This window comes from Macaca fascicularis, chromosome 1 (genome assembly GCF_037993035.2).
Source record: "Macaca fascicularis isolate 582-1 chromosome 1, T2T-MFA8v1.1".
Taxonomy (NCBI): domain Eukaryota; kingdom Metazoa; phylum Chordata; class Mammalia; order Primates; family Cercopithecidae; genus Macaca; species Macaca fascicularis.
The window spans coordinates 228,930,376-228,957,600 of NC_088375.1; the positions used below are offsets into that span (position 1 = coordinate 228,930,376).

General features: G+C 48.8%; 1 protein-coding gene across 48 annotated transcripts in view; it reads left to right on the forward strand.

Annotated features, from left to right (window-relative positions):
- Nucleotides 1-27,225, forward strand: part of NPHP4 (nephrocystin 4) — a 135,936-nt gene that overhangs the window by 35,618 nt on the left and 73,093 nt on the right. For 43 of the 48 annotated variants that reach the window (XR_012427019.1, XR_010581598.2, XR_012427010.1 and 40 more), the window contains 4 exons: nucleotides 4,399-4,535; nucleotides 8,835-9,016; nucleotides 9,863-9,989; nucleotides 25,097-25,279. Coding sequence is in view for 32 of the 48 variants with exons in the window: in XM_065530604.2 (XP_065386676.1) it covers nucleotides 4,399-4,535; nucleotides 8,835-9,016; nucleotides 9,863-9,989; nucleotides 25,097-25,279 (629 nt within the window). In the remaining 16 variants the exon portion in view is untranslated. Of the gene's footprint in view, nucleotides 1-4,398; nucleotides 4,536-6,912; nucleotides 7,069-8,834; nucleotides 9,017-9,862; nucleotides 9,990-25,096; nucleotides 25,280-27,225 lie in introns of those variants that run through there. The other 5 variants (XM_074022147.1, XM_074022153.1, XM_074022186.1 and 2 more) reach the window with 2 other exon arrangements.

Genomic DNA, 27,225 nt, shown 5'->3' on the forward strand with positions numbered 1-27,225 from the left:
TTTTCTCTGTAGTGTGCTTTTGGGGGTCCCAGAATAAAATGGATTGTTGTAGAGTGGGGGTGTGTTTTTCCATAGGGTCAATGCTGTTATTGGGAATTCCATTCCTAGCCAGAGACTTGGCAGCAGATAAATTAACGGTAGGCCAAGCTACAGAGCGTGAAGGGCAGAACGCCTCCGCTGCTGTGGGGGTCACTTCTGCCGTGGTGGGGTTCGTGTCTGTCTTGGTTGCTGCTGTTGGTTGGTTAATTGAATGAGTGAGTGAAAGAATGAATGCTTTCAGATAGTGAAAGGATGCTTGTTGGGTTGTGCTGGAGGCTGACAGACCTGTGGCAGGTGTGTGTTCCACGTCTAGCCACGATGTGAGCTCGGGGCAGGTTTCCCAGCCTCTCCAATTCTTCCCTTTCTTTTTCCTTTATAAAATGGGCACAATAATAGGGCCTGCTCATAAAGATGTATTTGGGGAGAAAATGAGGTGGATTGGTAAAGCACTAGCGTCTTCATCATGAAAGTTGTGTCTTAAATTCAGCCCAGATCCAAGCCTCCTACAGTAGAGCATCCTGGGAGGTCTGATCTGTTTGCCCTTTGCTAGCCCTTCAGATGTGCGAAGGCAGCATTCAGCACCAGGCCCAGCTGTGTTTTTGTCCAGGCCTGGCATCTTGAAGGTCACAGAGTAACTTGGTGGCTGAGCCAGGCTTGGGCTTACGTGCTTTACTCCAGAGCCCATGATGCTTGCAAGACATGGCCTGCCAAGCCAACTGAATGAGGATACCCAGGCTTGTCTGGCTTCCCTGGGCCCTCCAGGATCTGGAAAGTTCTACTCACTGCAGATGTAGCTTCTCAGTCTGGCTGTCCTGGCAGGAACCCATCTTTCCTCCCCTAATGACTTCCCGTACATGGGACTTGCATCTTCAGCTCTCTGTGCAGACCAGAGTCACAACTATTGGAATGGCCGTTGGGCCTGGGGGTGCGTGTGCACCTTGGTCATGGGGTGGCCACACAGAACCTGCTTCCTTCCCAGCCTGGACCACTTCCAGGAGCACCGACTTCTGCCCCCTCCCAGATGCCGAGTGACCCTGATCCCTCCACTGAGTTGCCGCCTCTTGAGATGGGGCACCCATGGCACACAAGTGATCCTTCCTAAAGGAAGTTGGTCTGGTAAATGGCCTTTGTCCTCTGTTATTTTAGTTTATGTCATCCCCCCACCCCAGCTTTTTGAAACGTTCTATTAAAATTTTTCTTGGCGCACTGTAATTGTATATATTTGTGGGGAACAGTTTGATGTTTCAGTACACGTATGTGTTGTAGAGTGATCAAATGAGAGTACTAGCGTGATTGTGATCTCCCACACTCATCATTTCTGTGTGGTCAGGACGTTCAGAAGCTGCTCTTCTAGCTGCTCTTCTAGCTCTTTTGTATTTTACGGTAACTTACTGGTAACCATCATTACCCTGCTGTGCAAGAACAGCAGAATTTAGATTATAACTTGTACCATGACCCCTTGACAACCTCTCCCTCCCCTCCTCAGTCTCTGGTAACCACTGTTCTGTGCTCTGCTTCTATGGTACCAACTCTTTTTTTTTGAGCTGCCACATATGAGTGAGATCATGTGGCATTTGTCTTTCTGTGCTTGGCTTATTCCACTTAACCTTGATGTCTGCTAGGTCCATCCGTGTTGTGTTGTCGCAAGCTACAGGACTTCATTCTTTTTCGTGGCTGTGTAAGTACTCCATTGTGTAGATACACTACTTCTCTTTCTGCATTCATCCATTGATGAACACTTAGGTTGATTCTGTGTCTCCACTCTTGTGAATGGTGCTGCAATAAACATGGGAGTGGCGATATCTCTTTGACATACTGATTTCATTTCCTTTGGATATTGTATACTCAGTAGTAGGGTTGCTGGATTATATGGGAATTCTATTTTCAACTTTTTGAGGAACCTCTGTCTAGTTTTCCATAGTGGCTGTTCTAATTGACAATCCCACCCACGGTGTATAGGTGTTCCCTTTTGTCCACATCCTCACCAACACTTATTTTATCTTTTTGATAGTGGCCATTCTCACCGAAGTGAAGTGGTATCTCATTGTGGTTTTAATTTTCATTTCCCTGATGACTAGTGAGGCTGAGCATTGTTTCATGTGCCTGCAGGCTATTTGAATGTCTTCTTTTGAGAAATGTCTATTAAGGCCCTTTGTCCATTTTAAAACGAAGCTATTAGTTTTTTTTTTGTATGTGTGCTGTTGAGTTGCTTAAATTCCTTATGTATTCTGGATATTAACCCCTTGTTAGATATATAGTTTACAAATATTTTCTCCCATTGTGCAGGTTATCTCTTCACTTGGTTAATTGTTTCCTTTGTTGTGTAAGACCTTTTTATTTTGATATAATCCATTGGTTTCTTTTTGCTTTTGTTGCCTGTGCTTTTACAGTTTTATTAAAAAAAAAAATCCTTACACAGCCCAATGTTACTTTAAAAATCCTTACTCAGCCCAGTATTATGAAGCACTTCTTCCGTTTTCTTCTAGTATTTTCATAGTTTCAGGTTTTACATTTAAGTCTTCAATCTATTTTGAGTTGACTTTTACAAATGGTGACAGGTAGGGCATCTCATCTCATTCTTCTGCATGTGGGTGTCCAGTTTGTCCAGCACCATTTATTGAAGAGACTGTCTTTTCCCCAGTGTGTGTTCTTGGCACCTCTTTAAAAGTCAGTTGGCTGTAGGTGCATGAATTTATTTCTGGAATCTATTCTGTTCCATTGGACAAACCTAATGTGAGTTTATGATGGGGACAATATAGAAAACTATAAAGAAAATAATCTACAATTACTGCCTGCAGATACACATGTATACATGTAAGTGCACATACTTTTAGATACCATTGCTATCAAATGGAATAATATAGTTTTATATGTTACTATTCTTTTCACTTTTATTATGATTATTTCTCAGTTTATTAAATAATCTTTGACAGTGTGATTTTTTGTTCTTACTCAGCATGAGTGAATAATAGTTTAATGAACATTCGCCTATTGAACATTTGGTTTCGATTTTTCTCTATCATAGTAAAGTTTCAGTGAATATTCTTGCACATAAATCCTTGCTTCTGTGTTTGATTATTTTCTCTGAATAGGTTCAAATAGTAGAATTACTGGGGCAGAAAGTGATATTTTAAAGCTTTTGACGTACTGGAAGGCAAAGGCGATACTGACCCATAACCTTCCGCAGGATAGGAGAGTGTTCTGTTGACAGCAGTTTCATCAGCATTGGGTGTTACCTTGGTGTTTTCTTTTTGTTTTTCAACTTTGGAATTAGCTTTTAAAAATCTACGTATCTACATAAGTAAAAGATCATTAAATATAGGAAGAGATGGAGCTAGGACCAGAAGAAGATGCTAGTGGTGGGGAAAGAAGGGGCAGAGTCCACGAGTGTGTGTAGATTGGGAAGCGGTTGGCTCCTTCCTCCTCCTGGGTGAGCCTTTGCTCTAGAGCCAGTGGAGAAGGCTCCCCAGGCAGCCCTGGGTCCTTCCCTCTCTCAGCCAAGGTTTTTCATGGGCCTGCTCTGCACCGGACCCTGAGCTGGGTCCCTGGGGCCACTGTCCCCTGGATGGGACCCTTTTCTTGTGGTGCTGTTCAGGCTGTATTTTGCTGGTTGCCTTGACAGGCTCATGCCTCCTCAGTGTTTGCAGATGGTTCAAGGTAACGCAGTAAAGTAAGGAGCGGTGTGGCTGGCCGCGTTCCTGCTGGAGAGAGAGGAAGGAAGCCATGCAGGGCAGCAGGCTGCAGGGCTGCACATGTCACTTTGCCTTCTCCAATCTGTGTTCTTTGAGTTGTCGAATTATAAAAACTGTTCCTGGGCCGGGTACAGTGGCTCACGCCTGTAATCTCAGCGCTTTGGGAGGCTGAGGTGGGCGGATCATAAGGTCAGGAATTCGAGACCAGTCTGGCCAATATAGTGAAACCCTGTCTCTACTAAAAATACAAAAATTAGCTGGGCATGGTGGCAGGTGTCTGTAGTCCCAGCTACTCAGGAGGCTGAGGCAGAAGAATGGCTTGAACCTGGGAGGCGGAGGTTGCCGTGAGCCAAGATTGCGCCACTGCACTCCAGCCTGGGCGACAGAGCAAGACTCTGTCTCAAAAAAAACAAAAAACAAAAAACAAAACCAAAACACAAAAAATTGTTCCTGGAGGAGGTTTGGAGTAGAATTTGGACTGCCAATGAAATCTGCATTTGCTTAATTGTTGTGGGGGCTTGGCTTGGGCCTTGTGCTCTGTCTGGGGGTCCCGAGCATCCTTCCTTGCTGCAGGCCCCGGCTGAGGCTGGGGTGGGTGGGGACCCTTGGTGGCTGCCAGTGGGTTTTATTCCCAGGGATGATCCTTTTCGCACCCTCGCTGTTTCAGGCGACGCTCTCCGAAAGCCTCGCCTCCAGAAGCCCATCATGGGGCACTTGGACGACTTATTCTTCACCCTGTACCCCTCCCTCGAGAAGTTTGAGGAAGAGCTGCTGGAGCTCCACGTCCAGGACCACTTCCAGGAGGTGTGGAGTCAGAAGCATAATGGGGGGCAGGGTGGGGCCAGGCAGGGGTGGGGCCCGGGTAGGGCAGGGAGGAGGTGGGGCAGGGCAGGGGTGGGTAGGGCAGGGGAGAACCCACATCTGATGTTGCTGAGGAGGGCCTTGTGGCCATAAAGTGACGTGGTTCTGTCTTTTCCCCACTTTTTGGAGCTGAATTGGACCTTTAGGGGGACCCCTTTCTTCCACAGCCAAGGCCCCCCCAGGGCCTCCAGTCGTTGTTTTAACTTGAACAGTGACGAAGGTGCAGTTGACCTGAGGTGTTAATTAACATTAATTCTGGTAGATCATGAAATAGTCCTCGTTTAAAGTAAACTAAGTCACCAGATGGGCGTAGGGAAACCCATAGAACCCTTCCCATGTTCAGAGGATGTCGGTGGGGATGTGGGGTTCATTTCCAGAGGTGGCTGGAAGCCTTCAGTCATCTCACCCACCTTGGGCCCCTGGGAAGGCACCTCCAGCCTCACCGTCCCCTCAGCCTGCCCGTGTCACACGTCATTGCGTTCTGGTCTCTGAGCGCCTGTTCACACTCCCTGCCGTTCCTGTCTGTTGCTTTTCAGTGGTGGGTTTGTCCAGGTGCCCTGGCACGGTGTCTGGAGGGGTTGCCCGTCTGTTAGGCAGCGGCTGTCGAGCCTGTTTGCCTGTGGCCCCCGGGAGGGATGTCTGCGTCTTGCAGGTGTGTGGAGCTCAGCCTGCCTAGTGCGCAGCATCCACTGGGGTTTCCTCTCCGGCCCCGTCCCAGCGATGCCCTGGCTTGCAAACTGTAAAACACCAGGGCCAGGGAGGTTGTTTCTAGAGCTCCCGTCACCTCTGACAGCAAAAATTCTCTTGGATTTTCTGTGTAGAAGCTTGTTTGTATGCCAGACAAGACTTGGAAAAGCCTTTGCAGGTTTGGGGATTGCTTATGTTTTCTAGGCGATAATCTGTCCTTGGTCTGGAAAAATTGGACCTGATGAACTGTCACAAATACCGCCCTGACTCTTCTGTCCCCAGCAGCAGTGGGAGCAGGCATGTGGGACGGAGATTGCCTGGTTCTGCTGGGGCCCTGGGCTCAGCCCACTTGCCCGCACCTTCGCTGATGGTCACCAGATGGAGTGGGGAGAAGAGGGGTCAGCCCTGGCTGCTCTCAGCTCTGGAAGGAGGGGCCCTTAGACCTGGGTTGTGGGCAAACCACTCCTTGTTCCCCCTCCTAGAACGAGAGAGAGTCTTCACTTTCGACTTCAGAAACGAAGAGAAAGAAACTTTAATTGCAGAGAACCACGAGACTGGTGGGGTAACATCTTGCTATTGCGTCGAGTCCTCTTCATGTCGCACCCCTTTCATGATGAGTCCCACAGCAGTGCGCAGAATGCGATTGCGTGACTGCGCGACGTGAGGAAGGACAGCAGGGGGAGGCCTCGGGCCCGGCACCCACAGAGGCACCCTCAGAGCCTCTCTGGTCTCATCCTGGCTGCACCTTCCTCCCCGCCCATTCCCTAGGGCGTTTGTGCGAATCACGTCTTGGCTTTCTGTTCTGGTTTTACTGCCTCTCCAGGCATCTCTAAACACTAGAGGCTTGCCTGCTTTTGACCTATCTTTAAATGAAGTTGTACTTTTTTCTTCTGTATTGTTTTGCTGCTTTTGCTCAAGACTGTGCTCCCGTGAGAGGCAGTCTGCAGTGACTGTGGCTCCATTTGCTCACTTTCTTTGCTGGATGGTTGTCCATGTGAGGGCACCAGGATTTATGAATCCATTCTACCACTGATGGACTTTTGGGCTATTTTAAGGTTGGGGCTGAGCATTCTTCCATGTATATCCTGACTTTTAGTAGAATCTCGAGCAGGAAGTAAAAGGGACTTTTTTGGAAAATCCTCATGGGCCTGCAATGAGCTGGCTGGTCTGCTGGGGTCTGCTGGTCTAGGATGACCTTGGTTGGGGTGCGGTGGCTCCCTGTCGCCTCTCCTGTGGCAGCCAGTCTGGGCTTGCTCTCATGGAGGCAGATGTTTAAGAGAGGAGTTGGAAATGCGTAGACATTTTCAAACCTCTGTTTGGATTAAATGTGTTACTCTCCCATTGGCCAAAGCAGGTTGCTGGCCAAGTCCAGAGTCAGAGAGGTAGGGGACTCCAGGTTCCAGGACAAAGGATGTGGCTTTAAAGATCCCTTACCTGGAGCTGTGAATGAGTCCTTTACCATGAGGGTTTGGTGGAATTCCCAGGATTTTGCCAACTCAGCCGTAGCTCCTGGGGGTGGAGGCAGAGATGGGCACGGTGCTTGCCTTCCTCCCTTTGAGCTTCAAGGCTTGGGTCCTGCCTTGGCGCCAGCTCCTGAAGGCCGGTGCATTCTGTTGTGCCACTGTCCTTAACTGGTGGTATATTTTGCTCCTTAGGTACTGGGGGAAGGAAATTCTCTGAGGAAGTGTCCCTGTCATGTTCACTTAAAAGTCCCAGAGAACATTTTTTTTCACTCAGTAGTCAAAGAGGTCTTTTAAAAACATAAATTCATCACTTCTCGGCCTTTTGGGTAAGATTAAGTATAAAAACATAAATTCGGCCATTTTTCTTGTGTTGAAAACCTGCTGCTGGCTTCTCATTGCGCTTGGACTGACACCTGGGCTCCTGACCCTCTGGGGGGCATGTGATGTGGTCTCTGCGGGTTTCCCCTGCCTCACTGCGTGATGCCTCCTGGGCATGGATTGGTCTTTGCGGGTTTCCCTATTTCACTGTGTGCTACTTCCTGGGCCTGTTTTGGAGTCCTGGACTCAGGCCTGCCTCCGCCTGGGTGACCTCGGACTCATGTTTGTCCCTGCATGGGTCCTGGAGCATGTAGCAGACTTTCCTGAATGTTCTTCCTGCACATCTCTGCATGTTTCCCCTCAGGCTTCAGGTCTGGACGGGGTCCCCTGACTGTCCTGCAGGGGTGCTGTTCCCCGCCCTTGCCACCGTGTCTCCAGCCATCACCCCGCGTTCCTCCTGGGCGCTCAGCCCTTCCTGGAAGCAGCTGGGCTTCTTCTCTGTTATTGTTGGTCTCTTGCTGTGAGTGTTTGTTTACCAGGACAGGGACTTTGTTTTGTTTACCATGACACGTGATGTGCATGAACGGGGTTTGGCACATAGTAGGGCTGTAATATTTAGTTGTGAGAATGAATGATTCAGGTGCTCATCCTAGTAGTCTATTAAGTTAGCAAGTTATTGTGTGTGTGTGTGCGCGTGCGCACGTGTGTTTGTGAATGAGCTGGACTTACTTGCTCCCTACCCATTCTTGAAAATGCAGTTCCACATAATATGGCCTTATGTACACACAAAGCAGAGAATAGGATTGAAACAGCAACATCAGTTTCCTTGGTGTTCCTGCTGTTTTCTCGCTTTTCAGGGCAGATTGTGTGAGGGTAGAGATGTTTTAGGATTATCATTGTTGAATTTTATACAGTCCCATTAAAATCACTTTATTATGTATTTTTACTGTCTTTGTATTTTTGTTCCAGTCCAACTGGCAGATACTCAGTTATCTGCATAGTTTTATTTTCATTATCCAAAGGCTGAATTTAGGTCTGTTCCACTTGATTAATGGACAGTAAAGAAAACTTGACAATTTGGGGATCATTTTGCAAAGATCACATAATTTAATAAACACTAATAGCTGGGGGAATGTCCTTGTTCATTTGTTAGAGTGCCTGTACATTTTTGTTAAAATGAAACACTTTAATATCGAGTGACCACTTTGGGGCAGATTCTGTTTTTATTGGTTTATGACTTAGTGCCTAAGCATGTTTCCCTTTGTACACCAACCAAGAGTCAGGTCTCTCGGTAGAGTTGAAATGTGATGAGTTCTGCCTCTGAGCACCTTTCCATCATCGTCCAGGGAATTGGGCCCCAGGAAGCAGCCTCTGGGAAAGGGGACTCTGGGAAAGTGGGCTATGGGACCTTGGAGGAGTCTTGAAGGAGCCAAATACGAGTTTGCTGCATCTTGAGAATGGTCAACTCAACCTTGGAAAGCTAGTGTCAGGGTTTGGGGATCGAGGCATCCGAGGGTGTGCATTGTGCTGAGAGGATCATGCTGTGTCGGAAATGCCAAAACTCCCTGGGCAGTGCCCCAAGGCCAGTGGCTGGGATTGGGTGCTGTGTCTGTCATTTGCTTGCACTCATCTTGACTAGGCACCATCTGATCTGCAGTTATCTGCAGCTTCTGCTCCAGTTTCTTCTCTCTGCTCGCCTCCCCCAGGGACTTCTGGCGAGCTCCCTCTTCCTGTCTGTGCCGGGGCTCATTCCTTCTGCCTGTGCCTCTTCCAGGGATGTGGCCCACTGGACGGTGGTGGCCTGGAGATCCTGGAACGGCGCCTGCGTGTGGGCGTGCACAACGGTCTGGGCTTCGTGCAGAGGCCGCAGGTCGTTGTACTGGTGCCTGAGATGGATGTGGCCTTGACGCGCTCAGCCAGCTTCAGCAGGAAAGTGGTCTCCTCTTCCAAGACCAGGTATTGTCCCCTGGGTCCCCAGGGATGGGTGGGGATGTACAAGGGATCACAATGAAATTTGTGCATGTCAGGTGTGGACTCATCCACGGGGGAGTTCTTCCTTATGTTTCTTTCCTCTTGCTAAGTTGTGCCCATTAGGAACCAACCTTGGAGTTGGAAGTTTGGAAAAAGCCCCCCCTTTTTTTTCCGTTTGTGCTCTGACAATTTGGGGGTTAGCATTATGGATGCTTCCAGCTGCGGCTGCTGAGGGTCTGAGGAGGCCTTGCATGCTGCCTTCTAGATGTGCCCTGTGATTAGTTTCTCATAGGACGGAGAATCAGGGGGCAGCAAGACCTGCTGCTCTGTTTAATCCAGTGCTTCCCAAATCAGGTGTCGCAGACATCACTGCAGGGCGTCATGCCTCTCCTCTCTTATGGTGCCAGGCAGAGGCCAGGTGTCCTCTGCCGTAGGCCAGCCTTGAAGAAGGAGCCTCCATCCTCTATGGCATTTCCTGGTAACTTGGCCATATCAGGCCGTATCAAGCTTTGGTAATTTGGAAAGGCGTTGAAAGAGCAGTGAGAAGCCGAGGCAGGAGGATTGCTTGAGCTCAGGAGTTTGAGACCAGTCATGGCAGCATAGTGAGACCCTCATCTCTTAAAAAAAAAAAAAAAAAAAAGCAATGGTTTGGGGGAATTCCCAGATCATTTGGGAAGAGCATGCAGTGTTACATGGTAGACTTGCTGTGGCAGCAGCACCCCTGTGTCCCCCAGGGTGTCCCCTTGGCTGTTGCTGACAGTGGTCGATGTGGATGCAGGAAAGATGGGAGCCTGAGCTCTAATGCGCTCCCGGTTTGTGTTTCTGACCCAGCTCTGGGAGTCAAGCTCTGGTTTTGAGAAGCCGCCTCCGCCTCCCGGAGATGGTCGGCCACCCTGCGTTTGCGGTCATCTTCCAGCTGGAGTACGTGTTCAACAGCCCTGCAGGAGTGGACGGCAATGTAAGAACAGCCTTTTGCACTCAGGTTCCTCTGGCGATGAACTCTGTGCTGAGGATAAATGTAGTGGGCATGAATGCTTTTTCCATTAAAAAGAGGCATGATTATTATAAATAATAAGTGAAAATCACTTTACTGACATTTACCAGCTAATTGTAAGAAATGTTACGAAGGATACAGATGAGATGGAGAGGGCCAAGAATGTGGGAAGGGGTTGGAGCTCCCATGCCCTGCTGGGCTCCGCCCTCTGGGCACCTCCGTGGGTTCAGTTGTCCAGAGCTCTCTGAAGCCAGTCCTTTTGGGTTTTGATGGACACTTCATTCCGTAGACATGATTGATTAAACACTGGCCATTGATGATCAATGTAACCTTCAGTCACTCCCCTCCCCCTGCCTTGGTCTTGCTGTGAGCAGCCCCATCCTGAAGCCACCGAGGGGCTACCAGCCACGGTCACCTCATTAGCACACAAAAGATAGCACTTCGGAGACTCCGGGGGTTTCAGGAGTTGTGTACCAGGAAACTGGACGAAGACCAAATAGATGGTTCACAAATGGCAGGTGCATTCTGCTGGCTGGGAGTAACGCATATAAGTCAGTAAGTTTCATGTATCATAATCGTGTGAATTCATGATGATTGAATCGGTAATTATTTTGAAAAATGAGGCCATTTTTAGTGTATTTTTATATGACAGTAGTGCGGTAAAGCTTCAGTTTGCACACGTGAGAGATGGTTTCTCATAGGGAACTTTATATATACCTGTCGGACACTAAGAGTAAGAATTTATAGGTCCAGTTGAAAGAAAGAAAATATGTGGACATCATTTATATTAATGTAGATTCTTTGAAAAACCCAAATCCTGCTGTTCTTAAGATTTAGTTTTCTGTTTGAAAAAGCCAGTACTGTAGTTCCGCCTTTTCCACAGGGCGTTTGTTCCAAGAGCCCGGTGGGTGCCTGAAACCTCTGTAATACTGACCCCTACACGGTACATACTAGGTTTTATCCTGCGTATACATACCTGTGATACAGTTTGTAAATTAGGTACAGTAAGATATTTAACAACAATAACAATAGAATAGAACAATTATAATATACGGTAATAAAAGTGAATGTAGTCTCTGTCTCTTCCTCTACCTCTCAACTGCAGTGGGCGGTTGGTGTCTACAGTGTGGATACGGAGGACGGAGGGATGATTCATGCCCCGGGTGGGACACTGCTCAGAGGGGCATGCAATTTAGGACTTAGGGATTGTTTTCTTCTGGAGTTTTCTATTTAATATTTTCAGACCAAGGTTGACTGAGGGTCACTGAAACTGCAGATCAGGGGTACGTCTGTATAATTTTATTTTATTTTTTTAAACGGAGTCTTGCTGTGTCACCCAGGCATTCTCGGCTCACTGCAAGCTCCGCCTCCGGGGTTCACGCCATTCTCCTGCCTCAGCCTCCCGAGTAGCTGGGACTACAGGCACTCGCCACCACGCCTGGCTAATTTTTTGTATTTTTTAGTAGAGACGGGGTTTCACCGTGTTAGCCAGGATGGTCTCCATCTCCTGACCTCATGATTCACCTGCCTTGGCCTCCCAAAGTACTGGGATTACAGGTGTGAGCCACCGCGCCCGGCCCTTCTGTATCATTTTAACAAGTAAATTAGAAACCAAAAAACGGCTGACAAGACATCGTCCATGGCGATGCGGCCTGCCATTGCGACTGGGCAGCTCTTTCGGGAACAGCCTGTGAAGGAGCATGAGGTGCTGAGGACGGTCTTGGGGTGTGCCTCAGGCGGGAGAGCAGGGCGTCGGGGTACAGCTGCCATTTGATGTTTCTAATCTCTTCTGGCAGCGGCGAGCTGACCTTGCCAGTGTCCACTCCTCTGGTCCCTATGATTCCGAGTCCTAATTAGGTGCAGAAATCCAGAGGTGCCAAGTGTTCTGTGGCCTGACGCAGTCACAGTCATTTAATGAAACTGTTCCAGTTCTGCTTTTACTTATGACCAGAAATTTCAGCTAAAATGCAGCTGTTTGTGAATACCCTTGGGTGGGAGGGGCCTCTGGGGTGGGTGTGGCTCATGGAGAGGGATGGGGCTGCCCAGGCTGGGGAGTGGGCGGAGGAGAAACGGCCTGAGCCTGATGGCTGGTGTGTGGTGCCTAGGGGCTGTGAGGGGAGGTGGGGAGGAGCAGGGGGCCTGGCGCCTCACTCTCAGTGTCTTCTAGAGAATATTAATTGTAATGTACTTGTGATTATGACATCTGTATGCCAAAACCAAGATGTCTTAGTGACACTTTATTCCTTTTTAACCCTCATCTGAAATTCCTGACAACAGATGGTTTCGATGGTGGCCGCTGCACGGGCATCTGGGGTGCGGGTGAGGTTGTGAAATCACTCCTTCCCCTCCCCACCCCTCCCCACCCCTCCCCACTCCCCACCCCACCCCTCCCCACTCCGCTCCCCACCCCTCCCCACTCCCCTCCCCACCCCTCCCCACTCCCCCCCACCCCTCCCCACTCCCCTCCACCCCTCCCCACTCCCCTCCCCTCCCCTCCCCACCCCTCCCCACTCCCCTCCCCACCCCTCCCCACTCCCCTCCCCACCCCTCCCCACTCCCCCCCCACCCCTCCCCACTCCCCTCCCCTCCTCTCCCCTCCCATCCTGTCACCTCCCCTCCCCTTCGCTTCCCAAGACAGAGTCTCACTGTCTCGCCCCCCAGTGGCGCACTCTCGGCTCACTGCAAGCTCTGCCTCCCGGGTTTAAGCGATTCTCCTGCCTCAGTCTCCTGAGTAGCTGGGATTACAGGCACCCACCGCGCCCGGCTACTTTTTGTATTTTTAGTAGAGATGGGGTTTTCCCATGTTGGCCAGGCAGGTCTCGGACTCCTGACCTCAAGTGATCTGCCCTCCTTGGCCTCCCAAAGTGCTGGGATTCTAGGCATGAGCCACCGCACCTGGCCAGTCGTCAGTACTTTCTGATGTGCTGGTGGATTGTAACTGGGAATACTGGATTCCGTTTTACTGTCATCAAGCGCACTTTCCTGGGTGAAATCTGGAATGGAAACATTGCAGTGTGTGAAATGACCTTCCATACAAATTGCTTGCTGTACAGAACCACTGAAAGTGGGTTAAGCATCCAGCGGATGAAACTGGAATTGAGCAGGACATGAGAGGAGAAAGGCACAATGGCGGGGCCGTCTGTGTGACGGTGGCCATGGTAGAGGAACCCAGCGTGCCCCTCCGAAGGCCCAGGGCGGGCCATGGCAGGGCCCTCCCACCTCAGCCACCCCGTCTGCAGCAGCGTCTCCTGGAGCAGCCGTCTTCAGCTGGGTGGGGATTTTTTCAGTGTGGTCATGCATACCGGCTGCAGCGTCCTCCTCCTTGTCTTTGGTGAGGACCCTGCGCGGTGGAAGCTGCAAGCACAGCTGAGAACAGGCTGGCTGGTACGATGAGCCCCACGGAGCTTCCCCGGCTGCCAGCTTCCTGGACAACAATCTGCTTCTTCTGTATACTCTCCCACAGCCCGTTCTGAATTATTCTGAAACAAATTCCAGGCATCATTTTATTCCATCTGTAAACCTTTTGGCATGCACATTTCGTTTTTTTAAAAAACTTTTTTATTATGGGAAATTTCAAAGCTAACGGTGGAGAAGCATGTGGTGCGCTCCCTGCACCCACCTCCAACCCCCGATTTACCACTCATGTCTCATCTCTTTCTCCCGTCCCGTTCCACCCGGGCTGTTGGAGAGCACATCCTAGACATCGCATCCTTTCATCTACAGATGGCTCGCCATGTCTCTCCAAAAGACAGGGCTCTGGAGTGTCACTGTGAGCACCATCATCACACCTAACCTTGACTGCATTTCTCAGTATCATCAAACGTCCAGTCAGCCTGGGTGTACATATTTTAAGTATTTTACTTCATCAGAAACGGACAAACCCCAGCAGTGCGCTTTTCCCTGGAAAGTGACTTGTGACAGACGTCTTCCTGCATGAGCCACGCGGCCTGTCCGTTGTTCCCTGGCAGTGGCTTCCTCATGATGCCTTTCACCGGAGGATCTGCTCTCCCTGTGGCCCTGCTGCCTTCATCACACACTCCTAATGCTGGGAGAACCAAAATGCTTTTGGCAGTTTCTTCACTTGGCCTCATGCATCAGATCAGGAGGCAAAAGCCATGGTGTCCAGGGGCCCTTTGTGGAAGGATTCATCTGTAAATGGTACACACGGACAAGAAGGAGGAGGCCACCTGGGCTGATGAGAACATGGGACAAATACTGTGTTCAAGACACACCCAGGCACCAGAGTCTGCATGCATTGTTTTGGTCCTGAGTATTTTGTGGTCAGTGGAAACAAACTAGGAACAAAAGTTTCATGAAGACACACTCGTTGATTTTAATCTGCTATTAAATTTTTGCATTTTTTAGTAACCAAAGTATCTAGAAACTTTTCCCTGTAATTTATGTTTGGGTTAGCTGTGAAGAAGCTAAAGAACTACCAAAGAAGTAGTCCCTCCTGCCCAGACCACTTTCTTCGCAGGATCCTGGCGACAGTGCAGCCTCATTGGACTGCCACAGCACTACCTCTTTTGAAATGCTGTATGCATGCAAGTGTGGGCTCCGGAAATGTTTGGTGACTGAATGAGTGATGGAGCAAACTCCTATAACTTGAGCATGAAATGCAACAGGGGCAAACCTGCAAAAATCACCAGATCCAGTGTCTTGGCTGCATTTCATGTCTGAATAAGCGGGCATCCTCCTGGGCCTCTGGGGGTGAATACAGTCCTTTTCTGTGGGTCACATGACAAAATAACCCTCTCCCCAAATCTCTAAGGGGTGAAGATCTGACTGATTTATTGTTTATGTTTTAACTCATATTCTTGGAACAAAATCAATGGCCCGTGTTCCAGGTTCCAGGTCTGTTGAACTGATCCATGCGTGTCCTTGATGGCCTTTCCTCCAGTACTGTGTCCAGTTCAGGATCCTGTCTTGTGTCTGGTTTCTGTGTTTCTTTGGCCTTCTTAAGTCTGGAACAGTTCCTCAGCTTTTTTTTTTTTTTTGGTCATTTATGATTTTATTTTTAATACTTTGGTCTCCCTTCTTTTTTTTTTTTTTGAGACGGAGTCTTGCTCTGTCCCCCAGTCTGGAGTGCAGTGGCGTGACCTCGGCTCACTGCAAGCTCCGCCTCCTGGGTTCATGTGATTCTCCTGCCTCAGCCTCCCTAGTAGCTGGAAACCCAGTCTCTACTAAAAATATAAAACCTTAGCTGGGTGTGGTGGTAGGCGCCTGCCACCACGCCCGGCTAAGGTTTTGTATTTTTAGTAGAGACTGGGTTTCACTGTGTTAGCCAGGATAGTCTCGATATCCTGACCTTGTGATCCGCCCGCCTTGGCCTCCCAAAGTGCTGGGATTACAGGCATGAGCCACCGTGCATGGCCTAGTTTCCCTTTAAAAAAATTTTAACGCGAACGTGCCTTGGGTTCATCTGATGCTTCCTCATAGTTGGAGTCAGGTTGTGCCTTCCCAGCAGTGGTCCATGTGAGCGAGGGGCTGTCCTTGGGTCCCACATCCAGAAGCGCATATGTCCTTCCTGGGCAAGGTTGGTTGTGGTGATCTTTGGTGATATCTCCACTGTAGAGTTCCCTTTTTTCCTCCTTGCAGCTAATAAGTGATCTGTGGGGAGTCTCTGAGACTACGTGTGTATCTGCTGCTCATCCGATTGTCTCCCTTGGGGTTGGCGTCGTCTATGCTTCCTGCAGGAGGAGGAGCCCCAGCCCAGGCTTCCCACAGGCCTGCAGCTGGCAGGGCACCTCCCGTCCACAGGGCCCCTCCTCTCCTCACTGGTGGGCAGATGGTTGACTCGTCCATCAAGCGCACATGGGTGTGGACTCAGGGATCCCTGTTTTTAAAGTCACTGCTCCTCATTATTTTGGTACTCAGATTGTCCCAGATTTGGCCAGATGGAGTCCTTGAGGCTGGTCCCTGTGTCCTGTGGCATCCTCCGTCCTGTTTGGTGTTTGAGTACTTTCTGGCTTCACAAGATGCTTCAGATTCATCCTCATCTCTAACTTATTTTGCCCATTTTTCTATAGAGTTTTTGTGTTTTTCATCACATGTTAAAAGTTCTTTGTATATTAAGGATATTTGCTCTTTATCTGTGATAAATAGTGCAGATATTTTCTCCTCATTTTGTCATTTGTCTTTTTATTTTTTTCTGGCTGTGTAAGCATTAAAACATCTTCTAATGTACTCAGATATGTAAGTTCTTTCTTTTATTGTATCTGGATTTTGAGTCAGAGGGAAAAAGCCTTTCTTTGTTCCCCAGTCATAGAGGAATTCACCCGTGTTTTCTCCTTGTGCAATGTTTCTCCTACCCTTTTTTTTTTTTTTTTTTTTGTGGTATGAGGGATGGATCTGATTTTATCTTTTCCCAGTGGCCATCTGGTCCTACTTCCACTTTCTTAGAAGTCCCCCTTTGCCATAGTGACTTAATGTGCTGTCTTTATCACATACTCTGTCTCTATGGATAGTGCATCTGTTTCTGGACTTTTACTCTATTTCATGGACTGCCCTGTCTGTTAATGTACCATGGCCATACCATTTTAATTTTGGGGGCTCTGTTGTGTGTTTTAGCATTTGTAAGGCAAGTTCAGCCTTATGGTTCTTCTTTCCCTTGCTTTTCTAGCTTTTCTTGCATGTTTATTTTTCTGGATGAACTTTTGTATCAAGAGGTCTAGCTCCAAAAAATGCTGGTTGGCATTTTAAGAATTGGGATTGCAGTAAATTTATGATTGAATTTAGAGAGAATTTTACAACTCAAGGATGTTTAGTTGCCCTAAGCAAGACTAGGATGTCTTTGTATTTGTTCAAGTCTATTTTTGTGTCTTTCAGCAATGATTTCAAAAATATTTTAAAGTTTCAAAATGTAGATTTTTAACAATTCTTATGAAATTTTTTCATAAGTAATTTTTTGTGCTGCTGTTGTAAATGGGATGTTTTCTTTCATTATATTGTCTAAATTAGCACTGTGTTTTTATTTTGTTTTTGTGGACAGTCATTATTATTTAAACAATTTTACTAGCATTGTATATAGCTCTTATTATATGCCACATGCTATCTTCAAAATTAAACTTTGTATTTTGAGGTAATTATAGATTCATATTGCAGTTATGAGGAGTAAAGAGGGGAGATTTGTGTCCCCATTCCCTGGTTGCTCCTGTCTTAGTCTGTTTTCTGCTGCTGTAACTGAATACCACAGACTGGGTCATTTATAGTGAATAGAAATTTATTGGCTCATGCATGGTTCTGGAGGATGGGAAGTCCAAGATCCAGGTGCCAACATCTTGTGAAGGCCTTCTTGTTGTGTCACCCGCTGGCGAAAGGGCAAAGAGAGGGTGAGAGAGAGAAAGGGTGACTGAACTCATCCTTGTATAAGAGGCCCATTCCCGAGATAATGGCATTCATCCATTCACTCTGCCCTCATGGCCTCGCCACCTCTCATGAGGCCCCACCTCTCAACACTGGTTTGTTGGGGATTAAATTTCCAACACATGCCGTTTGGGGGCCATGTTCAAACTATAGCACCCCAAATGTTACACTGTCTTTTGATGAGCAGTAGTTCTGATTTTAAGTCTAGCTGGCCAACTTTTTCTTGCATGTGGGGTGCTTTCTGCCTGTTCCAGGGCAGGTAGCTCTTCTCCCATCCCTCTGCTGGCCCCACCTCATCCTCTGTTGTCCTCTCCCCTCCTTCTGCGCTCTGGGGTCCCGGTCGGGGTGTGGCTGTGGACAGCGTTGGGCTAACTTCTTCCGCTGCTGGTGGCCCGTAATGAAAGAAAACTTCCTGCTCCCAAGTTCTCTAAATCTGAGCTCATAGACACATGGTCTTACAGCAGGCCTGGGGCCAGCCTCACGTGAGCCCCTTCCCTGGTGTAGTCACTGGCATGGGGGAATGGGGTTTCCTGTTGCCCTACTGTGTGGTTGAGGTGGGGGTTGCTTCCTGGAGCCAGGCCTCGTGGAAGGGCAGTGCCCACTGCAATGGATGCTGGGCCCTGAATCTGAGCCCAGTGTTCATTGGCTTTCTAAGACCCAGTGAGGGCAGGGAGGGAAGTGGAGCTGGGGTGAGTAGTAGAGGCCCTACAGTGCCCGTGTGCCAGCCGTTGGGCCCCAGACTGGGCTCAGATGGTGGAGAGCTGCATACCTGCCCAACCCAGGCCTTGCAGTGCCTGTGTGCCAGTCGCTGGGCCCCAGACTTGCTCCAGAGGGCGGGGAGCTTCACACCTGCCCAACCCAGGCCATGGCTCCGGATGCGTGACAGTTTTGCCATTGCTTCTTTTAGTCATTGTCAAGTTGATGCTTGTTTTGCAGAGGACCAAGGCTTTATGAACCCATTACCTTGTGTGAAGAGTTCCACCAGGTTATTTAAATTTCTTTAAAACCATACTGCAGTTTTTTGGTTATTCATTTATATTTTTAAAAATGATTATTTCACTCAGTAGAACAAAATGAAAATGTTGCCTATTAACCCTTTTCCAGTTTGCCCCGAGAATACTGGGGGCACTTGTGGCTACAGTGTTTATCCTGAGGCAGCTTTGCCATGAAGTATCTCACTTTTATTATTATTTTTGCATCGCTTTGGTATATTGACTTTGGAAACAAAAGACATCATTCTATTTGTAGCATTATGTTTTTAGTAGTGGTATTTCCATGTACAAGATACAGTAATTTTCCGTCACTGAGAATGTCAAATCCTAGAAAATGTAGCATTCCTACACGTGGTGTTAGCATCGTTCTGGAACAGTTTTTGGCCAAAGATTTGTTTGATGAATCCGATTTTTCCCAAATAGACGATTCTGATGATTCAGACGATTCTGATGTGAGTTCTGTTTAGAAATAATTCCAAGAACAGTTTTTATATTTTATTTTCATATTGAAAATCAGTCAGATTTGCTTCAGCCTCAGAGAGCATGTTTGTGTAAAATTAAATGAGTGCTGGCAGCCAGCTGCGCTTTGTTTTTCTAGATGGGAAAAGGGTTAAATTTCACTCTGCTTTTAGATGACAGCGCACGGCCTGTGTCATAGAGGGGTGGAGGAGGTGACTTTAACCGCCTGTGGTTAGGTTTCCTCTCCCCCAGGAGTGCATGGGAGCCACTGCCGGGTTTGCTGTCCATCTCGTTTGGACTCAGTTCTGCATGTACTGGATCGGATTTGAGGACTGAGTAACTTCTGGTTGATGGCATCTGGCTTGTGAACCTCCGCTGTTGCTGGTAGTGGCTGTGCTCCTGTTGTGACCTCTGGGCTTCTCTGAGCAGGTTCTTCCTGCTGCTCAGCCAGGAGGGAGAGGCACCAATGCCGGCCTGGCTGCCTGCTGCCTCCCCGCAGCTCTTCACCTGGTGGGTCTCAGTCTCTCAGGCCTTGTGAAGTTCGCATCAAGGGCCAGGAGCTGTGTGTGTCCTTCAGGGAGAATGCCGGCCAGTGAGCGAGTCATCAGGAAGGACTTGCCCTCAGCCCATGGCCTGAGCTCCGAGTTCCAGAGCCGCCTGTCGCCTGTGTGCCCTGCCCGTCATGCTGCTGGGGGACACCTGGCTCCACCTCCAAGGATGCTCCTGGGTCTGTGCCTTCCACCGTGTGCGGCTGGTTGCTCTGTTTCCTGTGTCTGCGCGGTGGTCATTTCACAGGACGGGAGCTGGTGCACTGGGTGGATGGTGCCTGCAAGGGGTCAGCCCCGTCCCTGCTGTGGCTCTCACACCACGTGAGTGTGACTGTGTTCCCACCCCAGGGCCTGAGCCACTTTCTTCACGCTTATCTTAGGTCTCCGTCCCCTTCGTCTGTGTAATTATAGACCTATATTTCTCTCTCTTTTTTCTTTCTGTCCTCTGTGATTTGTGTGATACTAGGAACATTCAGAGATGTTTTGATGCAGTAGTTTGTCTTTTTAAAATTTGTCCTCAGCCAAGTGCCACATGTCACCTCCATCGAGGCACATGTGACAAGTGCCACATGTCACCTCACCACCACCCCCTGGGCCCAGCTTTCTATCTGGATAAGTCCTTGAGGCAGTGGAGCGTGAGTGCGCTGCTTGGCGGGGACTCCACCCTGTCATTACCCAGAGAGTGGCCACCATCCCCTTCACTGTGCATTCCTGGTCCCTGGGGCTGGAGGTCCCAGCAGAACCGGGCCCAGGGCCCGAGGCTGGGTGCCCAGGCAGGAGTGAAAAGGTCTCACTGAAAATGTAAAGAAAATGAAGCTCGTGAAGTAATGTGACGTTTTCACCTTCATCTAAGTGAGTTCAGGTTGATCTGAGGACAGAAACCATCAAGGGCCTGTATGACTTTCCAGTGGCTTCTGTAACAAAGCATCAAAGCAGTGGAAATGTGCGCTGTCACAGCTCTGAGGCCGCAGTCCACAATCTGCTCTGCTGGCAAACCCCAGGTATGGTAAGGCTAAGGTCCTCCCCAGGAAACCCCAGGTGTGGCGGGGCCCAGCCCCTCCTCAGGAAACCCCAGGTGTGGCAGGGTCGAGGTCCTCCTCAGGAAACCCCAGGTGTGATGGGGCCCAGCTCCTCCCCAGGAAACCCCCGGTGTGGCAGGGTTGAGGTCCTCCCCAGGAAACCCCAGGTGTGGCAGGGTTGAGGTCCTCCTCAGGAAACCCCAGGTGTGATGGGGCCCAGCTCCTCCCCAGGAAACCCCAGGTGTGGCAGGGCCAAGGTCCTCCTCAGGTAACCCCAGGTGTGGCAGGGCCAAGGTCCCCTCAGGCAAAGCCCAGGTGTGGCAGGCCGAGCTCCTTCCGAGGAAACCCCAGGTGTGGCAGGACTGAGTTCCTCGGGAGGCTCTAGGGGATGGGGCCTCCCTGCCGCTTGTGGGTTTTGGGGGTCCTAGCTGTCCTTGGCTTGTGGCCACATCACTCCATTCTCTGCCACCTTGTCATGTGGCCTCTTCTCTGTGTCTCCCTCTGTGTCTGTCTCTGTGTCTGGTCTGTCTCTCCCCTGCTCCTCCAGGGATGCTTGCCATTGGAGTTAGGGCCAGTCTAGATAATGAAGGATAATCTCATCCTGTAACGCTGTAACTAATCACATCCGCAGAGACCCTTGTTTCCAATAAAGCCACAGCTACAGGTTCCGGGGATTAGGCTGAGAGCATCTTTTTGGAGGACACATTGAGCCCACCACAGGGACTCTGGTTTGTAGCATTTCCAAGGGCCAAGAGTCTCTTTTTTGTGAGCGGCTTTGTGTGGTAAGTGCAGGTGTGGCACTTCTGTTCCACGACAAAACCTGACTCATAATCCAAGTGTATTCCTCATTTGTCTTTTGCGTATTGTGTATTTTGTCTTTTGTGTATTTGTACTTGTGTATTTTGTGCTGTTATACTTAAAAAGTCTAAATGGGAGCAATTCGGTATATTTGGGGCTTTTTTTTTTCTTTTCAGTTTGTGTGAATTCAGACCCGAGTTGGGCAGGAAAAGAAATGATGAAGTAGCTGATGTCATCTCAAGCACTAGAATCCGCTGACAGTAGGAGTGTGTCAGAGTCACTCTCGCTCTGCTTGTGTGCTTGTGCAGAGCCAGACGGTTTTCGGGCAGTTCCTGTCTGCGGGTCCCTCTGTGGGCTGGCAGTGAGCAAGTGTGGGCAAATACATGGCGACTGGCTTCCCACCAGGTCCCCATTAGCCTGTTGAGGTCTCAGAAAGAGTGATCAATAACTCGCTGCACGCATTTTTTGTTGTTGTTATTAAAGCTGTTAAACAGAAAAGTAAGGAAAAATGGATGTTTATGTAACTGACAGATACTTTGCACAGAGGAGATCATCTATTGATGGAGAACCAAAAAGAACTATGAAATTGGAAAATTAGATATTGGAATCACCTAAGTTGAAAATTAGAAGTTGTACAGATAGCATGAAAATGTGGATACATATTTTACTTTATTTTGTTTTTGATCCTGTGATAATAAACTTCTGTATTTTATGATGATAACTGTTTACAAAAATAGTCTGGACATTGTTGAATCCTTATAGTGACAAGTTTTCCTAATACATTTATAGTAATTTGATTTTTTTTGTTGTTGTTGAGACCGAGTCTCACTATCGCCCAGGCTGGAGTCCGTTGGTGTGATCTCGGCTCCCTGCAACCTTCACCTTCTAGGTTCAAGCGATTCTCCTGCCTCAGCCTCCCGAGTAGCTGGGATTACAGGTGCTGGCCACTATGCCCAGCTGATTTTTGTATTTTTAGTAGAGATGGGATTTCCCCATGTCAGCCAGGGTGGTCTTGAACTCCTGACCTCAGGTGATCCACCCGCCTCGGCCTGCCAAAGTGCTGGGATTACAGGCGTGAGCCACTGCGCCTGGCTGTAAATTTGATTTTTAAAAAGAAGTGGAGTTAGAATCACCATGTCATTGGTATGCTATAGTTGCTCAGCACTGTTTTATAATCTGTCGTCAACTAACTGGACGGGGAACAGGAAGACGTTTTTGTATTTGGCAAATGTTGGAAGTGTGGCTTAGAGTCATATGCTTCCATTTCTTACTTTTCTGATTCTTTCTGTGTCCTCTCCACGGTGTGGGTGTTTTCTCATTGAATTGCCAGGGACCACCCAATCCCTGCTCACCCTGTGACAGGGGCGTGAACGTGGCAGTATCCTGGCCCACGAGCTAGAATTTAGCTGCAGCAAAGGGCTCTGCAGAAGTGGATAGTTTGAGGTCCGATTATGATGGGAAAAGAGATTAATGCAAAACAAGATGCAGATTCTGAATTTTTAGGATATAACAGGACGAGATATCATCTGGCAGGAACAGTCTGGAATAGGCTGACTTGGAAGAAACAAGAACTGTTTTCTTTTTTGTGTTCAAATCTGCCTGTGTATGAACTTGGCTATGGTTTAGCCCAGTATAGACCACGGGGCCATCTGTGTCTGGATTTCAGAGGCCTTGTGTGCACACATACATGTGGGGATCTGTGTGGGACCTGACTGCAGTCTGGGCAGTGACACTGGTGTGGCTGTTCCCTACTGGCATGTCCAGCCAAATAAGCAAAATCCCTTAGGATTCCTGGCCACCACCGCTTGCTTCGTCCTTGGCTCTTGGGGCAGCGCAAATTCGCGGATCCCCTGGGCGTCTCTGTTCCTGGTGGATGCTGTGCTCTACCCATTCTAGGCAGGGCATGGGCGTCCATTCATTACCAAGAGTGGGACGTGTCCTCCTTCCAGGCCACCCCTTCGCTGTGACCATGGCTGTGTTTGCGATGCTGCCTGGGTTCATGCCCTCAGGCAGCGTTGTTAAGAGGGATGCCCTTGGCTACCTTAGCCAAACCCAGGACTGGGAGCAGTGGGGAGCCACCCCATTTTACTTTCATCACCCCCGAAGGGTGCAGCTGTCTCTGTTAGCCAGGGCTGGGGGGGAAGCCGTAGGAAGTGGAGCACTGTAGGAGGTGGAGCACAGTAGGAGGTGGAGCACTGTAGGAGGTAGAGCACAGTAGGAGGTGGAGCACTGTAGGAGGTGGAGCACAGTAGAAGGTGGAGCACAGTAGGAGGTGGAGCACTGTAGGAGGTAGAGCACTGTAGGAGGTAGAGCACTGTAGGAGGTGGAGCACAGTAGGAGGTGGAGCACTGTAGGAGGTGGAGCACAGTAGAAGGTGGAGCACAGTAGGAGGTGGAGCACTGTAGGAGGTAGAGCACTGTAGGAGGTGGAGCACTGTAGGAGGTGGAGCACAGTAGAAGGTGGAGCACTGTAGGAGGTAGAGCACTGTAGGAGGTTAGGAGATGGAGCACTGTAGGAGGTTAGGAGGTGAGGAGGTGGAGCACTGTAGGAGGTGGAGCATGGTAGGAAGTGGAGCACTGTAGGAGGTAGAGCACTAGGAGATTAGGTGGAGCACTGTAGGATGTGGAGCACTGTAGGAAGCAGAGCATTGTAGGAGGTGGAGCACGGTAGGAGGTGGAGCACTATAGGAGGTTGGGAGGTGGAGCACTGTAGGAAGTGGAGCATTGTATTCATGGACCAGTCACCACCTCCTGCTTGGGGGCTGTTTCTCCTGTACATGGGACACTGAGGCTGGAAGTCCCAGGTGGAAGTGGACGGCTGCCCCTCCTTCCTCTGGGCTGTTCCAGTGGCTCTCGTCGAGGCAGCGCTCCGCAGCACTCACTGGTCAGTGCAGCTGTGATCTTGGGAGTGAAAGGAGCTGTAACTGGGGCTCCTGGTTGGACCCGCTGTTGCCTGTACCGCATGGGCCTCTGGCTGATCGGCCTTCCTGGTGACTTAAGTTTGCTCCACCTACCAGGGGGGCCTGCAGGATCTGCCGGCAGGGCCTTGGTCAGAGCCGAGCAGCTCTGGAGCCCTCTTCGACAAGGTGGCTCTGCTGGACTTTGGGGTCTGAAAAAAGACCAGAGTTCAGTTTTAGTCCTACTTATTTTTAAGTAAATGGATGAAAATTGGTAATTTTAAAACTCTTTACTCAGTCAAGCCCTGAAACCATGTTTGTGAAAATGACTTTAATGTGGTTATAACCCAAGGGTTTTCATAGTGTCCTCATTCCTTCCATTTGGCCAGCCATGGAGAAGGAGAAAGAAGGAACAATGCCTGGAATTTGACCCGATCGATTTCCCAATTTCATGAAAGCTACAGATATAAAATGTCCTATTGGAAGCTGGAGCTTTGTGGAGAAAATGTGTGCTAATAATGCTGAATTAAATATACATGTGCGTTCTTCATTATTTTACCAAGTTTCTGATGAGGAATTCAAAGTGCTGTTCCTAGTATTTTCCTGATGGGTTTGAGTTGTTGTTGGCAAGGTGCAGGGTGTTTACAAACCTATGGAAAGATCCTTACGGGAACAGGGGGTCATAAAACATTGGTGTTCTCTAAGGGGGAAGCCGCCGCTACCTTGGTCCAGAAAAGGAGACTCATGGGTGGGCAGGAGTCCTGGTTGGGTTGGTGGGGTCACGTAACTGAAGACTATCTGCGCCCTGCTGTCTGACTGTGGATGCCACGTCCTCCTGCTGCCCCAGTTCCTTTTATAAAATGTAACTGACGATCCCTGCTCCTTGCTACACTGAGCTCTAGTTGAATTTTACACGTGAAAGCACTGTTGATTTCCCCTCTCCAGGTGGCTTCTGTGATAACTCATACACCGATGTGCTTTGTTTTAATTCTAGGCAGCTTCGGTCACCTCTCTGTCCAACCTGGCGTGCATGCACATGGTCCGCTGGGCTGTTTGGAACCCCTTGCTGGAAGCCGGTTCTGGAAGGGTGACTCTGCCTCTGCAGGGCGGGATCCAGCCCAACCCCTCGCACTGTCTGGTCTACAAAGTACCCTCAGCCAGCATGAGCTCTGAAGAGGTAAATTATTAGGTCTCTCTTATGCATCTCTGGTGAGCTTCTAGCAAGTTCATTCATTTTCAAAAGCAAAAGTTCACAAATATGTTTGCAGATGTTTCATTTACAGAATTTTTTTCATGTCGTGGGTATGCCTTTAGAAAGATTAGTGTGACGTTTTTATGTAAACTTCTTAAGACCAGTTTTACCCTGGGTTTTATCCCTGTTCACATACTGATTTCATGGGATGACTTGGTGAACCTCCAGCTGATGTGTACACACTTTGCAGCGAGATTCACCTCTGTGGCATGCGCATTGGGAGCATTGGAGCTGGGGCCTTGTGTGGTCTTTGCCAATAGGTTTTTTGGTGGATGAGTGCTGTGGTGGGAGCCAGTTCTGGTTTCTAGCCCTGGCTTATCTTTGTGACTTATCACTAATGCTTGTTGCACCTCGGTTGTGTACAAAGAGGTAGGACCACAGCAGAGATTCTCAGGTTTTTAAAAAAAATTCTGAAATGAAATGTTCTCTGCACCCCAATTAAGAAAGCAAAAAAAAGTAGAGCAGAGTGGGTTGAAGTGTGTGTGAGGGTCTCATCCCCAGTCTCCTTGGCCCCATTGGTGGTGGTGGAGGATGGTTAGTGGTGACCCAGGGCACCACAGACACAGTGCGAAACCCTGCTCTGGCAGATGCTGGAGTCCATTGGGCTCTCTGAGGCGTGGCAGTTTCTGCTTGGGTGCACTGTTTGGTCTTCCCTCACATTCTAAAACATGTCCATTTCAGCAGTGCAAGCAGGAGCTTTTTAGCACTCAGGTGCCTCATTTTTCTAAGGTAAAAGGACTGTGCATGTTATTTCAGTTTGTCACCTCTGTGCTGACTCCAGTGACAGATAATGTGTTCAGTGTTGTTATTGATGATTTGGATAATGCTTGGGGGACCTGAATAAGGGAACAGCTGATTGTGCAGCTTTTCTTCCTATAAGGAACGTCTCTCCTGATGGGACCATATTTTGCTGCACTCCTACATGGTTTGGTTTGAGCCCTTATTATAAAATTGCTGCTAGAAATCCTGAAACCATTACGGTCTTCCCCTGCCCGCCACTCCCGTGTCCTCCCGTCTCTCCTTGTCTCCTCTCTTCTCTCTCCTCTCCTCTTCCCTCCCCTCTCCTCCCCGTTGGATAGGTATACAAATAAATATTTCTTCTGTTTACTTTTAGGTCTATCATGCCACCATATTGCCCTTAATTTTTAAGCCTGTAAACTATATTGGAGCATGAATGTTTTGAAGGTTTACTATCTTAAGGATACAAATGTATCAAGTTCTGCCATTTTCCACAAGGAGTACCACTTCCAAATCAGGAGTTTTTGACCTCAGCTCTGTTGACATTTGGGCCAGATAATTCTTGGTGTGAGGCCGTCCTGTGCACTAGAGGATGTTGAGCAGCATTCCCGGCCTCTGTTCCCTGGGTGCCAGCAGCATCCCCCCAGTTGTGAGAGCCCTGAAAGTCCACAGACAGTGCCAGATGTTTCCTGGGGGGTAAAATTGCCCCGGGTTGAGGGCCACTACTCTAAAGTGATATAATTAACCGAAGCAGTGAACTAACCTTGGTCACAAACTTGACTCACTTTCCTGCCCTGCGAAGGCACTCCTCTGCTTCTGCCTGTATTTCCTGCGTAGTGGTGCCAGCCGCTCTCAAGTCAGGTCACTTGGAAACCTAGGTGTGCCTATCTCTGCCACTGCACCAGCCTCTTCTTTATCTCAGTCAGTCATTCATCACTCAGTGAACTTTTATTGAGTACCTACATATACTCTAAGAAAAAACATCCCTGATCCCATGACTGTTGAGTGGGAGTGGCAGATGTTAATCAAAGAAAAACAGAAATAGAATTCAAAGCCCATAACTTTGGGGTAGCTAGATTTTAGTTTATGTTGTTGTGCTTATTTCACCATTATTGACTATGAAATGAAGTCAT